Genomic DNA, 19,425 nt, shown 5'->3' with positions numbered 1-19,425 from the left:
ATTATAAGAATATACTTGTAAAGCTCAAATATTAAAATCCACATTTCAATGATGTATCCATTCATACCAAATGAACATTAAAACATGTCAAAAGGAAATAGCTCTTACTTGTTTAAGACACTTGGTGTTCCCCATCAGGATGTGTTGACACACCAGTTTCTGGACCACAGGGTGGGAGCTTCTGTCCAGCTGCGTCAGGAAGCTCAGGCAGAAACCCTGCAGAGAATCAGACTGTCAGCGGGGAATACATGCAGCTGATGGAGGCTCCAACACACTGAAATGATCTTTTTATAATAAATGGCGCGCTTCTACAGACAAAAGACAACATAATTAATAAATTTAAACAAACTACTAATAGTAGATTTTTGATTTACTAATAGTAGATTAACAACATTATTCAAAAGTTTAAATTAATTTGGAAAATAATATGGGAGTAATAAACAAAGCGCTCTCTGTCTCTCCCTCTCATGACAGCCCATCATTTACACATTCTAGGAAAAGCCATGCAGTGAGAGATGTGTGGGTTTCATTACAACAGAATGACACTTGTTTTAAAAAATGCAGGGTTGTAGTGTAAAAGGAGATCGTGTGTGTACCTCATAGAGTGAGCGCTGCACGCTGCAGCAAGGGTTTGCTGCCACATACTTCAGCGCCCTGCACAGGGTCCGCAGGCTGTAGTGGGGTCTGTGGCCCGTCCCGTCCACCAGGTGGGAGTGGGCCTCCTTTCGCACTGCCAGGTAAAAACTGCACACAAACACAATCAAGGAGGGAATCAGCTTGAGACTACAGCAGGGTTCTAAAAAGTGAGCATAAAGAGTGAGGAAGGAGAGGGGTCTGAGTAGGGATGAGGAGAAGAAGCCTTTTCAGCGGTTTCCCCTGTGTAAAGAGCAGTGGTTAATGGACTGTCACAGTGAGTAAAGGCTGACCTTATGATGCCGCTGATGATGTTCCGGTGTGGATTCAAGCCCTTCAGGTAGTCTGACACCAGAATCCGCAGGTCGCCCTCATTCTCCAGCTCCTCCACATACAGCTCAGTGAACCTGACACACACACACACACACACACACACACACACACACACACACACACACACACACACACACACACACACACACACACACACACACACACACACACACACACACACACACACACACACACACACACACACACACACACACACACACACACACACACACACACACACACACACACACACACACACACACACACACACACACACACACACACACACACACACACACACACACACACACACACACACACACACACACACACACACACACACACACACACGGAATCAATACATGGGCTACATGTGGCCATCACAAGCAGACCCGGCACCAGAACAAATCTAAAGGGAGGGTATATGATTTTCATGGGAGGGCAAACAAAACCGTCATGTGCTGCGGGCCTGCGGCACAATATATATCAAACAGCAAGGCCAACAGCATTGCGCAAAGACGCGCACGTATCGTAAATACATACACAAATAAAGGGCAACATAGAACCCACTTTTGAAACATTGTGTGCGTGGCAGCACAAACACTGGTAAATCACAAGCAAGGCACACTGGTTAAGGATGGCAGCTTCCTCATCGTTGCACTCTGAGAGAAATAGTAGAAACGGAGACGATGAACTGTTTAGCCCACCTCGGGCATGGTTTATTTTCCTATGCACTGCAGGTGCATCCTTTCGCTCAGCCGAGCTAACTTAGAACATTATTTTGGCCAACTCTGCATCTTTGTTCAGCGTATACTCAAACAGTGATAGGAAGAGCCCACTGCCTGACTCGGACATGCTGTGGAGTGAATCGTGGTCACCTCTGAGAGGGAGTTGGTTGACAGCTAAAAAAGCTATAATATCAACGACAGCTGACACGTAATAACGGTTCCGTGCCAGCTGATCTGCACCAAAGTACTAATTTTCTTATGTGTTTCCTGGCGTATCTGTCTCTCTCTCCACAAACTATCACATGAAATGTGTTCTTCTGATGCGGCATGTCTTAGCAATCCTTTATCAGTCTGTAATGCGTGTTTCCAGTCGCAAAAACATTTGACAGTAAAAGCCGCATCAGATGAATACGTATTTACTTTAAACTGTCTACAGGGGGAAACAAAAGGCTGCATCTGCTTTTAACGAATATTCAAGGGAATGATCACAAGTAAAATCATAACGAAAACTACGCTGGTCAAATATGCGTGTAGAAAACGGCTTATGCACAATATGATAGCAACAAGTAGTCAAGATAGTCTGATACCACCAGTAGAATGCCAGAGAAACGTTCATAACAGCGTTGTGATGCCAACAGCTTTCAGACTAAAACACATTTACGGATGGGGATGGGGGATATTTATCAGCTGCTTGTGTGACAGTCAGACAATGAAAACTTTACAGCGGCCGCTGCCGCGAGTTAACGGGAGAATAAACTCTGGTAGACGAGCAGCACTGCAGCGGGCAGTAATGCAGCTGAACCACGTTAATAAACAATGCACCACGGCACTCTGGAGAAAGGTATAAGGTTGGAGAGGTAGTTCTTTAATTTAATCTGGCTTCGTATAATTAAAAAATACCCGACGCCGACACAATGAGTGGACCAAAGAAACCAAAGAAAAATCAACATTGAGTGCCGAGTGTATAATTAGGAGTGGACAGCTAAATATTTTTTCACCGATCTGCTACTGGCCCGGCCCGTCTGTCAAACTTTAAAACTCATAGTGGCCCCTGAGCCAAAAAGTTTGCCCACCCCTGCTCTATACTATACTATCTTTTTCTTATATGTGAGAAACAGATTTACAAAAATACATTTGTTTAGAATGGTCCTTCCAGAAGGGCAAAAGGTGGATTTGCAAATGGAGGGTTTTATGTTTTAATGGTGGAAATGTTTAGAGAATGTCTAATGATAACTGCTCAGTTCCTACAATTTGAGATCAATTTCATTCTTTGATGTATTTCTCCTAATGGAATTGAATCTGCCACCACACTGATGACCTAAGCCTTTCACTCTGCACTCACCTGTTCCTGAGGCCCAGAGGGAGGTTCCTCTTCCCCACGTCAGTGGCTGGGTTCATGCAGGCGAAGAGCCGGAAGTCTGGGTGCCGGACCAGGGGCTCTGTGACAACACAACAATATTAGACAACAAAACACTCATATATTACAGTAGCAGAAACATATATACATATGATCTGACATACAGTTGTGTAAGTAGCTGTTGTGCAAAATGTTCAAGTAATGGAGAGAGGAACTGAAACTATGGAGCAGTGAGCTCTCTGCCGGCCAGAGGTGAGCTGTTGTAAAGTGTTAGAAGTTCATTTGATGATTGAGTGAGTGATGGATTAGGGAGGATGCATTCGGTGCTGTGGATCTGGTGTGAATGCTGTGTGTCCTTAAAAGCTGCAATATCGATAAGTACTGTCTTTGTAGTCTTTAATGGAAGTGGAGGAATCAATTCAACTTTTCATCTATCACACGTGTACACAGCAGCACAAACAGCATGTTGACTCTTCATGTAACCCATCCTGAGCTGATGTCACACAGTAAATGGAACTACAGTCAGACTCAGATAACCAGTTCCAGTTATATAAAACATTTGCTAAACTTTTATGATGAAATGGTCTGATGAGCATTCAGCTAATGTGGTCTGCCAGCCAGAGTGCTATTCCAAAGACCATACGGGTAAGACATGTCACTTGATTGTAAATCTGGACTTCTAGAGAAACAATAATGATAGAAAATATGCTTAACCACTGTGTGTATGAGTATTTAACTATGGTTCAAATGTTGAAATCTGAATCTGACAGCATTCAATATGAGACACAGAAATAGAGTTGGCACTTGATTTATATTCAGTTAAATACTATTAAATCCCAGCCCTGTGTGTCGAGTCCTCACCGGTGTCCCCTCGGTCCAGCAGCACCAGGGAGCCGGCGCTGCCCTCCAGCAGCCCACTCAGACACTCCAGAGTCTCAGCTGCTGCCAGGTTGATCTCATCCAACAGGATCCAGTGGCCCTTCTTCACCGCCTGAGCCAGCGTCCCCTGAGGAGGTTACACAGAGGTCAGAGCCGCTCCACCACAAGAGGTTCCTTCTACATACCCCACCTCATCTCTCTTACAACAACTCTTCATACCCTTCCTGTCCAGTGAAAACCATGTTTTTTGAAAGTTTTTAATAAACAGAAGGATGTTTCTATATGTATTGAGAAAAACTCTTAAGCTGAAAACTATTTTCAAAAGCATCTTTAAAACAGCTGGAAAATGCATTGTGACAAAGCTGAAAACAGGGCTGTGTTCCATGAGGTAGCTACACAAATATAACTATCTTAAATAATATATATATAGTATATAAAGGAGTTGAAATGAGCATAAACATCAACATATTTATAACAGTTAAATATTGAGAGGGAACATTTTACTGTACAATAAATACTTTTAATTTGAGATCATTTCAGAACGTTTTGCTTATAACACTTCCTTAAGAAAGGTTTTAAATGCAGGAATTGTACTGTGTGGCATTCATATCTTTACCTCCTCCACCCCCGGTTATTTGAAGTTCTAATGTACGGAGAGTAACGGGGATGTTTATGTGGTATGCATTGTGGTCCTTATGCTATCAGGGCACTCAGCGAAGAAACATTTTTGTGAGTCTTTACCTCCACAAATGCAAACACCATGGCCGCCTCACAGGCTCGGATCTGCTGCTGGGTCTGGTTCAGCTTAGCAGCCAGAGCCTCCCACTGCTCCTGCAGCTGAGCGGCTACACACACACACACACACACACACACACACACACACACACACACACACACACACACACACACACACACACACACACACACACACACACACACACACACACACACACACACACACACACACACACACACACACACACACACACACACACACACACACACACACACACACACACACACACACACACACACACACACACACACACACACACACAGTTAATATCAGTCTTTCATTGAGCTGAGTTCGTATCATTGCTCATTCTGTCTGGTTTACTACCATTGGGCTTCTTCTGCAGCTCCTCGGTGACGGCAGACTTGCAGACGTGGTCCATGAGTTTGAGCAGGTCCTGCCAGCGCTTCCCTCTGAAGCAGGTCTGCACGTGGCCCAGGAAGCTCAGGTTCTGCTTCCTGGAGTACGTCTGCGAGAACAGGTCCTCGAACGCCTCACGCAGAGGGAGCAGGATCTGCTTGTGGTCTACTGGCTTGTACCTGCAATGAAATAACAGTTTTAAACTTCAATGGGTGTCAAAAATTGACAATATGCACACTCCTGTATATTGTTTTTGATACTGTATGTTGTTTCAGAAAAAATAATGGTATTTGATATACATACAGTGGGGCAAAAAAGTATTTAGTCAGCCACCAATTGTGCAAGTTCTCCCACTTAAAAAGATGAGGCCTGTCATTTTCATCCTAGGTATACCACAACTATGAGAGACAAAATTAGGGGAAAAAAATCCAGAAAATCACATTCACATTTTTAAAGACTTTTTTAAAGACTTTATTTGCAAATTATGGTGGAAAATAAGTATTTGGTCAATAACAAAAGTTCATCTCAATACTTTGTTATATACCCTTTGTTGGCAATGACAGAGGTCAAACGTTTTCTGTAAGTCTTTACAAGGTTTTCACACACTGTTGCTGGTATTTTGGCCCATTCCTCCATGCAGATTTCCTCTACAGTGATGTTTTGGGGCTGTCGCTGGGCAACACAGACTTTCAACTCCCTCCAAAGCTTTTCTATGGGGTTGAGATCTGGGCCCAGGAGTTCAAAACTTTTAATCTCAATCAGATCCGATCCGATTTTGAAATCCCATTTTTTGTGATCCAGGATCAGACAAGTCGGACAGATTTTGTCCCTGGAGTTCAAAGCAATTCAGGATAGGATCAGCCTGATCCAGATTACGATTTTTCAAGATGACTAGATCCTGAATATCAGTGCTTTAATCCTACCGATCGCCATCTAGTGGACATGAAAAATAATACAAGGAAGACAAGAGACCACATTGCAGAGACATCTATAATGTTTAATTATATTTTCTTATTTGAAAGGTGATCACAGATGATGGACTTTTTTTTTGTTGAAAATATTTTTACTTTAATCTAAATTACATTTGTGATTGACAATCTTTGCTGTGATACTTTTATGAGCATAAACATTTATGTCATCAACATTTGGTTGAAAACAAAATAGGTCACCACAAACGTTAGCAAAAATGGAAAAAATTAAATGTATTTCCCATGAAGGCTAAAAATTGTGTATTATTTCAGTTAACAAACTTTGCCATCTTATTTAAATTGAAACATATTTTAAAATAAATTATACAGTACATTTTGCTCTGGTAATCCACCCCTTTGGTGGGATCAGGATAATCCAGTTTTTTGGGATCAAACTGATCTGGCTGCTGGAGACTGGCTAGGCCACTCCAGGACCTTGAAATGCTTCTTACGAAGCCAGTCCTTCGTTGCCCGGGCGGTGTGTTTGGGATCATTGTCATGCTGAAAGACCCAGCCACGTTTCATCTTCAATGCCCTTGCTGATGGAAGGAGGTTGTCACTCAAAATCTCATGATACATGGCCCCATTCATTCTTTCCTTTACACGGATCAGTCGTCCTGGTCCCTTTGCAGAAAAACAGCCCCAAAGCATGATGTTTCCACCCCCATGTTTCACAGTAGGTATGGTGTTCTTTGGATGCAACTCAGCATTCTTTCTCCTCCAAACACGTCTAGTTGAGTTTTTACCAAAAAGTTATATTTTGGTTTCATCTGACCATATGACATTCTCCCAATCCTCTTCTGGATCATCTAAATGCTCTCTAGCAAACTTCAGACGGGCCTGGACATGTACTGGCTTAAGCAGGGGGACACGTCTGGCACTGCAGGATTTGAGTCCCTGGCGGCGTAGTGTGTTACTGATGGTAGCCTTTGTTACTTTGGTCCCAGCTCTCTGCAGGTCATTGACTAGGTCCCCCCGTGTGGTTCTGGGATTTTTGCTCACCGTTCTTGTGATCATTTTGACCCCACGGGGTGAGATCTTGCGTGGAGCCCCAGATTGAGGGAGATTATCAGTGGTCTTGTATGTCTTCCATTTTCTAATAATTGCTCCCACAGTTGATTTCTTCACACCAAGCTGCTTACCTATTGCAGATTCAGTCTTCCCAGCCTGGTGCAGGTCTGCAATTTTGTTTCTGGTGTCCTTTGACAGCTCTTTGGTCTTGGCCATAGTGGAGTTTGGAGTGTGACTGTTTGAGGTTGTGGACAGGTGTCTTTTATACTGATAACGAGTTCAAACAGGTGCCATAAATACAGTTAACAAGTGGAGGACAGAGGAGGCTCTTAAAGAAGAAGTTACAGGTATGTGAGAGCCAGAAATCTTGTTTGTTTGTAGGTGACCAAATACTTATTTTACCGAGGAATTTACCAATTAATTCTTTAAAAATCAGACAATGTGATTTTCTGGATTTCTTTTTCTCATTTTGTCTCTCATAGTTGAGGTATACCGAGGATGAAAATTACAGGCCTCTCATCTTTTTAAGTTGGAGAACTTGCACAATTGGCGGCTGACTAAATACTTTTTTGCTCCACTGTATATTGATGTTTTTAAACAGAATCAGAAATCCTTTATTAATTCCACAGTGGGGAAATTTAGGTTCACAGCTAAAGTGCCTCAGCAGGTCAAAAAAGTATTAAAAAAAAGAAGAAAAGCACACACAAGTACTACAAATAAAGACAAATAAGTACACAACAATGGCTTAAACATTTGTAGCAGCTATTCAAATAATGAAATGTTGGGATGTAAATGTAAAATGTGCTTTTGACTCACCCTCCGAGCAGGTCAGCGGTGTCACTTTGCTGGTTCATGTTCACCACCCGCAGCCTGTGTCCTGTAAACACAAAACGGTGTCAACATCTGTATACATTTTCATTGTTACTTTGTTGTATTTTTATGTATTCTTATTTAGGTGTTTTACATTTGTGTCATGTCTTTTAGTGAAAAAACGAAATGCCAATAAAAAAAAAAAATTGTCAGGAGAAATGTGAGGTTCAAGGACACTTAAGTATGTGGAGAGGGGGGGATCCTGGGCTCACCTGTGACTCTGGTCAGGTGCTGCACAGTGGAGGTCTTCCCTGTCCCCGTCTCCCCCACCAGCAGCACCGGCTCCCCTTTAGACACACACACTGCTAACTGCTCCAGCAGCACAGCAGAGGGCCGCGTGGCAGCAAACGTCTGGCTGTCCCTGTTCATGGTAGTAAAATAAATTAACCCATTAAATCATTAGATATTCAGTGGTGGATCAAATACTTTAACAGGCCTGGAGGTTGATTTTTTTTAACTGTTTAATTACGTTGCCTTGTCTCCAGAGCCGACACATGTAATAAACTCAAAGGTTATTAATGTTTAGAGATCAGTCATGTGATTTAACAAACCGCATACCAGACCAGCAAAACGGCAGCGAAATGGGCAAGAGTGTTTTTTTTTCTTTTTAAAAATTGCTTATGATTTCAATGTCTCCCTTTGTAAAATAAATAATGGTTGTATTAGATGCAGCAATAGCAGAGATGTTGTGTTATACTATATATATATATATATATATATATATTACAACCTCAAACTACTTTTAACATGCACACACTATTGGCAGGCTTCAATAAAAAGGCTGACTCTCATTCATATTGCCTTTACTGTAATCTATGAATATTTGGGAATGACCTGATTGCTCTTCTTACCATAATGCATTTTAAAATCAATGCAATGTTTATTCAATTTGCCAGCAGGGGGGACTATTTGTTCCTATCGGATGGGGGAATGTTGGCACAACAACCAGCTGATGCATATATGGTGCAAAGAGAGGTCAGGGGGGGCGAGGTGTCCCACTTACACACTGAGCTGCACCGCCTCCGTCTGCTTCCGACACAGAGTCACTCTCCCCACTGACACCCCCACCTCGCTCACAGAGATGCCCGGCTGGTACATCTGGCAGAAGTGCTGGGCCTGAACACAGACAGCATCAGAACATTACTACCACTGTAGACCAGGGGGGTCCAAACATCCTTCACTAAGGGCCACATACAGAAAAACAGACGAAGGGCTGGGCCCCTCACTAGAGCTGATGTCAAATGCCTCATAAATTAAGTTATCAGTTAGCAAAATCAATCAAATGTAGAAAACGTATTCTTGATACTTGAATATGCCTTAGGACAAACCAGCCTCCTTCACAGCTCTGAAGAGGGTTTCCTTTATTTGGTTACAAACAGTGTTGGCAGCTCATCCCTTAACACAGGAGCCTCAGATTGAATATAAAAAGGGGAAATATGAAGGGTCTATTTCAAGCTGGTAATTAGGCACATTAACACATGAATACTGTGCAGTGTGCAATATATTTACATATTTCAGAAGTACAATTAAAAGACAAGCACACGTTTTATGTGTGGGCCATATTCCATTATACTTCTAGAATTTGGAAACCCCTGATGTAGATCATAAAACAGGGAGACCTTTTAGGATTACATTTCCAATTTATTTTCTCTTTCTTTTTTATCAATCAATGCAGTAGGGGATGCTTTAAAGCCAAGATCACCTTTTAAATCTACTTCATTTCATTTGTTTTATCTGTGAAACTGGTGGGAAACACAGATGTCTTTTTTTTTCATATTTTACTTTTTTAATGTATACATAGTACACTAGATTGTTTTGGTATATAAAATAAAAATAACATTCTAATGTCTTCTGTACATTTTATAGTGTTTAGATACTCCTCTGAATATATGTATTTTTTACCGAGAATATGTATATATTATGTTTTAACTTTTAATGTGTATTTTTTATTTGATTTGTATTTTATTCTATTTTAAAAAGGACATTTTGTAATTCTTGTAGATAAAAAATGCCACTGTGACAAAACAATTTCCAAACTTGGAAAAAATAATCTATCTATACAGTATAACTTGACAGTTCTTCACATGTAACGATGATTAACGACTAAAGGCCTATATTACGCATCTATGTTTTTTTAAAGGATTTCATAAAGATAATCCTATCAACCCTTTTTCTGATTGGTTTGTAAATACTAAACTCAGGAGAGAAAACCTGAGGGATCACACTTGGCAGATCACAAACACTTCATATGAATGCCTCCGACCCTCTCTAACTTTTTTTTCCAGAGCAGAGGTCAGGTACCTTCTCTTTGGAAATGTTCAGCTTGCTTCCAATGATCTCGGCCATTCGCAGACGGCCTTCAGGACGGGACAGCATGGCAGTGAAGCAGTCCAGAGCCTGGAGAGAGACATTATGGAGAGAGACATTATGGAGAGGGACATTATGGAGAGACATCAGTCGATATAAATCCTTCATCCTCAATCAACACCCGATGTACAGCCAAAACACATTTGTACTTCTAAAAATAGAAACGGATATTCCAGTAACCTCCTAGCAGGGTTACTTTAAAAATGTAATGCGTTACAATAACTAATTACCTGTACAAAATGTAATGAGTAACCTAATCTGAGTATCAACATTTTAAAATAATGTAACCTGATTTCCCTGTAACACTGTCATCCTGCTCTATTTTTTTATGTAAGACTAATCTGATTACTTATTTGTATAATGTAATTGTAATCAAATACAGTTACCTTTATTTTGTATCCTGATTAAGCAATCTCATTACATGTAATCCAATACTTTGAACAGTATTGAAGTACATGCTATCTGCTGGCCTCTGCGTGGGACAGATGTGTATCCTGTGTTGTGAACATTTTAGCGGAACAAACCCACTGACCTCCTGGAAGACGTTCTGTGCTGTGGCTGAAGAGGTGCTGTCGAAGTTAACACTGATCCGCTCACACCACTTCAGCAGGTCCCTAAATGGACACACATCAAGACAAAACATACAATTAAAATGAGTTTAACAACGTTTTAGTTTTTTTATGAAATGTAGATGTCATAGAGACGGTGTGTAAGAGAGTCCAGGACAATCTCTAAATGAGCTTATTCAGGTATTTTATGTTCCATGTGCTAATCAAGAAGATTACAATAGAACCTGGTGTCTGTTTAAGTACTGCATTCGTAGTAATCAGCAGCGAACCGCTACAACACGTGTATTTTGGTTTATTCACCGCATTCATTTTGTTAATCTACAGTATTGTTGTTTTATAGTTATTTGTTAATCTATACAACCCAATTTGTGTTTTTTGAAATTGAAAAGGATATTGCATTGTGTTTGTTACTTTCATTGCAGTTGTATATGTCTTAAGTGTAATTTGGCATGGCTTCCTATTTTGTATGGACATGCTTTTATTTTGAAGGAGTTAGCGCTGTTGACAGGAAGTTGTTGTTGCTATGGCAAACAAAGTGACGGAGATTAACGGAGAAAAAGTTATATCTACATATAAAGATAGAGAAATTAAACGATAACGTTTATGATTAAGTGTTAGCACTAGGGCTGTACCCGAATTAGGGATGCCAGCGATTATTCGAATATACGTTACAGTCTCCATAATCGAAAATTATTTTTTAAAATTCGTTTTTATTTATATATTTTTTTATTATTATTTATGTTTTTTATTTTATTTTTCGGCAGGGCTGTCCGATTTACGAATTTGATCATGGTCAGTTTCTGGCATCCCTAACCCGAATATCCGAATATTTGTTCGCTGGAGTACTATTCGGGTTTCAATTTTGTCCTTCGGATATTCCGTTTTTTTTTGTGTTGAATTTATTGAAATCTCCAATATCAACGTAAGAGCTTGTGCCTCTTCGGGAGTGCTAACACTTAACCATAAATGTTATCGTTTACTTTCTCCGTCTTTATATGTAGATATGACTTTTTCTCCATTAATTTCCGTCACGTTGTTTCCATAGCAACAACAACTTCCTGTCAACGGCGCTAACTCTGCTTCAAAATAAAAGCATGTCCATACAAAATAGAAAGCCAAGCCAAATTACACTTAAGACATATACAATGCAATATCCTTTTCAATTTCAAATAACACAAATTGGATTGACTAGAACTATAAATAAACAAAATAAAATAACTATAAAACAACAATACTGTAGAATAATAAAAAGAATGCCGTGAATAAACCGAAATACACGTGTCGAAGCACCAAATATGCACACGTTATTATTAATAAAAAGCAAGTAAACCACCATACGTGTTTCCCCTAGGTTTACTGCCTTGGCAGGGTGCTGCTCGGGTAATTTTATTTTTGAATGTTTTTTATCGTCTGGAGCAGAGAGAGGAGCTGTGGATTATAGTTATTGATATCGTACAGTAACAAAGTATTTGTACATTAAAAAGTAATAAAGTACAGTGTTACACTGTACTGTATTACTTGTATTCAAACTGTATTCCCTTCTTATCATGTAGCATACACTTCTTCCTTTCATTGATACATTTAAATCACCTGACTACAGCATATAACATACCTGCAGCAACTTTGTGCTGCTGCTGCTGCTGCTGCTTCTCTCTGACTCATCCTCTATTGCTGGAGGCAGCTCCACCTCATCTGATCTCTTATTAGCAACCGTGTTATGATCATATTGAGCTATTGGTGTGAGTCTAACATTAAACAAGCAGTCTGCTTGTCATACATTGCTGACGATACATTTTAAGAGGCAATTTGTTGAGTCACTGCCACTAAATGCCGGTAGCATCAAGCTAGCAAATCCTGCATTAGCCTCACATCAACAGGTGTAGACAGAACATCAAATTATCCTGAGCTAATTTACTGAATAAACCAACTCACATCTCCTGTCTTTTTTTTCACCCAACTCATTAGACTATTCTTCTGCTCGCGTTTCATTGTTGTTTTCTGTCAAAATCAATACTGTAGTTCAAAACCGCGGTACCTGCTCACCATCTGTGAGCTATTTTTAGAATGCGCACGCTACGTTCGTTGCCGCGTTCGCGCGCGTCCACCTGGGCACGCTGTATGTATCCTTCTCCTGTGACGATAACGGCTTGAGGTTAAAAAATAATGATAAACGAATTTGAAACTGAGGGGGGGGGGGAAGCGGGCAGACAGCTGAGCTCGGGGCAATAATGCAGATTTGTTTGACTTTTTTACACTTTGTTGTTCTCCTCCTTTCTTCCGCTCTTGTCTCTGATTGTGAGATTGTGCATGTGTGTGTGTGAATACAAAAAAATACATATATTTGAGGAGGTATCTGTTACTGTTTGCCAATTGTAACTAAATCAGATCAACAGGCCGCTTGTCTGACCCATAGACTGGGTGATTCCGGCCCAGCGGAACGTCCAATCAATAGAGTATCGAACAAAGCAGCAGCTAGTGGAAAGCTCATTAAAAGGCTAGTGATATTAATTGGGTTGGGGGTCTGACAAGGGGGGGGGGCGCTAAAGCCTTCTCTGGCTTACCCCCCTGATAATGACTATCAGGATACATTAATCGGGTCAGAGAGGCCAGACGGTGTTAACATAGGGATGTGTAAGTCCTTTATTTTTGGTTTCAGCATGACCTTATATCCTCAGCTATGACACACATAAAAAAAAAAAGTTAATAGGAAGGGTGTCAATTCTGATTTGCATAAGAGCTTCATTTTGTAATTATAGTCTAATAAAGCCCCGGCCACACGAGGCAATAACGGTCGTATCTGCTACAGTTCACTATCAGATAGAAGGTTCGGCCACACGAGGCCGACATGGAAACGCAGAAAACGATAATGGGTCCCAAGGTGGGTAGATCTGCAAACAAAATGCTCTGGGGGGCCAAGCGGCTCCATGTCTACGCCTATACGATCATTTCCTGATAACGTTGAAGCAATAGCCCCACCTCTCCTGCTCAGAGATCAGCTGCTGGGCTGTCAGAAGAGGGGGAGAAAAAGAGAGGCTCCGTTATTTATTATTATATAGAGTCGTTATTCATTTAGTGGGAATGCTGATACAGCATTCCAACTATCTGTTATGCTATGCACAAAATTCTTTATTATTCCGCGGGGTTATTTTGCGCCTCTTCCTCTCCCACATTCCACATCGCAGATACTCCGTTCAAACATTAAAACGTTCAGCTCGGTCAGGAATCGATGGCTATTACTTTTCTTATTCATAACTTTCATAATTCCAGCGAAACATCCCATAATTCATCAAATTCTTAACATGGAAGTCAATGGAGAAGCTCTTCAGACTCAAACAATCTTCATGCAACTTCAACTGCTAACTGCTCCTTCATACTTTCACTCAAAACCTCATTCCAACTTTAAAATGTTATACATATGTTATACAACTTTCTGACATTATTCGTGTTAAACAACTTTCAAATCTAATTCATACTTTTAGAGATATTAAACATTGTTCAGACCTTGGTGAAGAGGCCTTCTTCAGATTTTAGAGTGCGTGATGTCACAGCTAGAGTGGAGGACAGATTTAATTTTGCTTTCATATTTTCTTTTAAACCTGCCATAATTCTCAAACCCTACATTCCTGAGACATCATTTTTCATGAGAAACGTAGGGAAAAATCTCGTAGCTTGAAAAAAAAAAGAATTACGCAATATAATTACACAAAATGCCTCTTTAGGGCATGAAGTGACAAAAACTTTCAACATGTCTCCGTTAAACCCCATTGTGAGTTCAGCCTCATCTTTCCCCACCACAGCAGCACACCTTTAGTTAATCTGCCAAAAAGGCCACATTATTAACCCGAAAGTACACAAAAAGTACACTTCCGATGCTCAAGTTCCTTGACATGCTTCACGCTTTGAAATTTCACCGATATCTGTTACGGTTCTTCAACAAAACGTTCACATGTAAGAGGTTTATCTCTCATTCAGAACAATGCAAATGCACTCCTCTCACTGATCACCATGGAAACCTTTGATCTCTGGACACCTTGTTAGCTCAAATATAAATACCTGTGTCATGGAACACGATGATGTCATAATTCCAACTGACATACTCAGAGCAGCAGACTTCAGATAATGGTTAATGGTCCTGCCCTCAACAGCTCTATGTCAATTATGGGGTGTCATCATATGCCGTTTCCATGGAAATGCATCCCTCGCCATGAAACACGATGTCGCTATAACTCCTATGAAAATTGTCAAAAAGTGCTAAAACTTCACATGTGTGCTAACAGTGCAGCCGTGAAGACATCTACGGGACAGTTTTGAGATTTCTTCAAATGCCGTTGCCATGGCAACACAATGCCCACCATGAAACACGGTTTTCTCATAACTTCAATGAAAATGCTCCAAACTTCACAGGTTTGGTAACAATGTAGCCATCAACGCATCTAAGCGTATTATGGGATGTCATCAAATGCTGTTGGCATGGCGACAGATCATTCGCCATCAAGTTAGTTCAAAAGTTTGCAGTTCAAATATATTCTGCTGCTTCTCCAAGCCTTTTCACTTTCTTTTCTTCTCTCATCACACATTCAAGCCCCCAGTGTTCATGTATCATTTCAATCTAAATTCTTCACTTTCTTCTTACACATTACATTTCAGCATAGCAGTTTAGCGTCAGCTTTTCAGCATTCCCACTAGCAATTTCTTCAGGAATTGCATTCTCTAGTTTGTTTTAAAGGTCCCATGTCATGCTTTTCCGGTTATTACCCGTCCCCTTGTGTGTTATGAAGGTTTTCATGCACGTAAACACAGAAAATACCTCCCCAAAACGCCTCGTTGGAGATACGTCACTGTCCATTGATTCTTCCGGGTACCTCATGATGTCATGCGTTACCCGGAACCAAATGGACCAATCCGTGGAGCCGCTACGTTACGTCCGCGGAGCCGATACGTTAAGCCCCCGCTGATTGGCCCAAATTGACCAATCCACGGACTTCCTCACACACACACACACACACACACTCAGTGCAGGCAGCTCTGCTGATTTCTCCTCCCTGGCTGCAGGCTGATAACAGTTGGGATCGCGGCGAAATTCTCTCTGCAGACCCATTCTCACAGCGTTTATCAACCTTTTTCTTACTCAATATCAAGCCACACTTATTGTTTTTACTTCTGCTGTGACTTTGTGTGTGCTCAGGATGAGTTTGGATGTGTTTCGCTGTGTATCGCTAAACAAGGAAACCACACCTCCACGGAGCTCAGCGCGATTCACAACGTCCCGACCAATCAGAGCACACTGTGCTCACAGGAAGGGTGGGGGCTGGAGCTATTGGAGCTATAACGAGCCGTTAAAGGCAGAGAGTGAAATTCAGTGAATACACGTAGTTTACAGAGATGCTGTATGAGAAACCAATGTGAGTTTGGAAAATTGCACAATATAAATCTATTCTAGTAGACCTCAACAATGGAATTATGATCAGTGGAAATGGCCATGACATGGGACCTTTAAAGCTCAATAAATAACAAAGAAGACCTTTGACCGGCACTTTTCTAATTTTGTCCCGAATTGATTTCAACTTTCACGGACATGTTGAATGGCGAAAACAAATCTCTGCTGCACGGTCCCCTCGTCCCTTGGAAGAGGCGGAGAGGTGGGTGTTTTTCATCTGCTGGTGGACTACCGGAGAGATTTACAGCAAGAGCCAACGCTTGCCTCGGGGAGGGAGAAAAAGAGCCAGAGCGTCCACAGCGGAGAATAAACAGAAAGGCAACCATGGCAACCATGCGTGGGAAGTCTTCTTCGCTGCTTTTGTGGCAGGACTACAGCGCCAATTACAGGCCTGGCATATGTACTACAGCGTCTCCAGCGCTTTGAGCGGTCTCGTGTGAACGTTTCTCGTGCCTGTTGCGTGTGGACAGAAGATTTTTTTGATAACGACTGCGGTCTGTTTGCGTTATCTTCCTCGTGTGGCTTTAGCCTTCCCTAGCAAACCCATCTGTCTCCACTGCACCTTGGCCAATAGAAGAAACGGTTCTCTCTTCTCAACATTGCAGTATATTGGTTTGGCTAATTGAAAGCTTATGAACTTGTAGGAGTTTTGCTTTTTTGAGTCAAGTCCCTTTCGATAAGATCAGTGTATTAATTAAATAAAGGTGAGCAGAGGGAGGCAGGGGTCAGCTGGGCTCACCTCAGGGATAGGGCCCTCCCCTCCAGCGTGCTCCGGTCCTCGCTATGCTGCGGGCTGTCCTCGGGGGTCTGCAGGCTGCTGCTGTCCCTGTGTCTCTCCCCGGTCAGCTGGCAGTAGATGTCCAGCAGCCGCTCCGACACCACGGTCAGCTGAGGGTACCGGCCCACAAGAACCTGCAGAGAGGGGGTCAGCACATTTCTAAGTCATGCCAAACGTCTGTTATAGTGAACATTTAAGGAATGAGGACATCATTATAATAATCAATGGAATTATAAACAAAATTAGCCTGTTTATATGGTTTATATGTTAGCATGTTAGACGAACTTCTACATAAAAACATCAGCTGTGAGCTTTTAAAATAATGTTCTATGGTTATTAACAATCAACATATACTGTAGGTGAGGGAAACAAGTTTCAAGATTTACTTGAGAAAATCCAACCTAATCTTTTTTTATCTCACTGAATTAAGTATTGTGCAGTTACCAGTAGAAAGGGCAATCGGAAACAAAGCCAAAATCATATTTCAAATCCGTCAAAGCGCACTTCTTCTGGACCGACAGTCCAGTTTCAACCATTAGTGGAACATAAGTTCCTTTTCTTTTAAATTATATAAATTAGGGCTGTCAAAGTTAACGCACGTGATTAATCTCGAGACTTTAACGCGCACTATTTTTAACTCAAGTTAATCATAGTATCCAGTTCAGACGGTACCTCCCTCAGTATTTCCAGCGTGCATGTTACCCTGGGAATTAACTAAGAGGCAGGCACGTTAAACTAACAGGAGGACCTAGGAGTAGGGTTGGGTACCGAAATCCGAAATGTCGATTCCATCATAATCGTTTAGAAATGTGGGTTTCGGTTCCTATCCCGGTTATTGATTCCTAAGTAAATGCATCCTGATGCTTTCTGTACTGTTAGACGGGGCGGGACCAAGCGGCAAACTCTGGGGCAGATCCGGGAAGCCCATAAGGAAGTGCCACAAACTGCAATTCATCTCTTGGCCGATAGGGGATGGCGGCAGAAAGGAGCAATTTCCATAAACCCCCATGTTAAAATGCCCAACTTTACAGCAGAAATAAACATGTTTCTACCCCTGGATGCAATACAAATTATTCTGGATATAGTTAGATTCCACCTTCATGATTATGGATTGGGGAGTGATTTATTTTATAACTCACCCCTTTTAGTTATATTAGGTCTTAACATTTTTGCATAAATTAGGGCGTGGACACCTTGAGTGACAGGTCTCTGCGGTGACTGCTGCTTCTAGCTTTCTGTCCCTCTGCTAGCTCCGTTAGCTCTGTTAGCTCCAGGATGGTACAGGGGCTCAGCTGCAAGGCTGATTCGGGGAACACAACTTAAACTCTGACGTGTTTGTTGTGTTGGTGCCTGGTGGAGTATTCTTCATTTAAATATCGCACTTCTCTGATGCCGCGTCGGTTCCGCCTCTTTACCCTTATAGAGAGGCGAAGTCCCTCCCTTTCCAGGGGACCTCCATGGGACCTTATTTCGGAAAAAGTATGTATGGAAGTCAATGGGGAGAGAAAGATTATCTTTCGATCCCGTTTGAATTGTGCCATGAATTACACATGATGTTTGTCAATTTAAAAGATAATTTTGCAAGTCAAAAAAAAAAAGATGTCGTAATACTGTGAAATAACACTTTTTTTGTGTGAAACCGCTCAATGAACTACATCTCCCGTCTCGCACCACACACCAAGACGGCCGTCACCTTGTCACATTTCACTTCTTTCTTTCGGAATGAGGCGAAAAGTATTAAAAGAGTTGAAAATCACTACTCTGGGCATGTTGAGAGCTGTACATACAAAAATGGGGAGTTAGTCGTTTCTGTAAGAGTCAGCATTTGGGACCGGGATTCTGGGATTTGTAGTCTTTCTAGTTGCGTATTTTTCATAGTCTTATATTTCAACTGTTTTATGACAAACTGTGACTTTTTTGACATGGGAATTATTTTTTTAAGATTGACAAACATCATATGTGTAATTCATGGCACAATTCAAACGGGATCGAAAGATAATCTTTCTCTCCCCATTGATTTCAATACATAATCTTTCCGAAATAAGGTCCCATGGGTCGGAAGTAGATGGGCGGGACTTCGCCTCTCTATTTGAATCAGGCTGAAGCAAGCAGGAGTTAGGCTCTGACGTCACTATTGAGACGGCAGCGGCCGACTCCGCCTACTAAGTGCTTCTCAGCAACTCTGCAGAAACCTATGGGTGAGGTCACAGACACTACGTCCATTTATATATACAGTCTATGGGCGGGACATGTAGCGAGCACAGTGGCAGGGTTGGGTTCCGAGTAAGAACAAATAACAATTGTCCGGTACCGCGATTAATAAGAGCTGTGAGGACAGCTCT

General features: G+C 41.5%; 1 protein-coding gene across 1 annotated transcript in view; it reads right to left on the bottom strand.

The window, feature by feature from the left end:
* The window catches only part of mdn1 (midasin AAA ATPase 1), a 147,876-nt gene that overhangs the window by 84,496 nt on the left and 43,955 nt on the right, over positions 1-19,425 (bottom strand). Inside the window, 13 exon segments of the mRNA XM_079643066.1 lie at positions 109-216; positions 597-744; positions 927-1,040; positions 3,037-3,133; positions 3,913-4,057; positions 4,672-4,775; positions 5,051-5,262; positions 7,879-7,939; positions 8,145-8,293; positions 8,936-9,048; positions 10,234-10,329; positions 10,832-10,913; positions 17,045-17,217. Of these exon segments, the coding sequence (XP_079499192.1) occupies positions 109-216; positions 597-744; positions 927-1,040; positions 3,037-3,133; positions 3,913-4,057; positions 4,672-4,775; positions 5,051-5,262; positions 7,879-7,939; positions 8,145-8,293; positions 8,936-9,048; positions 10,234-10,329; positions 10,832-10,913; positions 17,045-17,217 (1,602 nt within the window).

This window comes from Notothenia rossii (assembly GCF_949606895.1).
Source record: "Notothenia rossii genome assembly, chromosome: 8".
NCBI lineage: Eukaryota > Metazoa > Chordata > Actinopteri > Perciformes > Nototheniidae > Notothenia > Notothenia rossii.
This window is presented reverse-complemented; position numbering and strand designations above follow the sequence as displayed.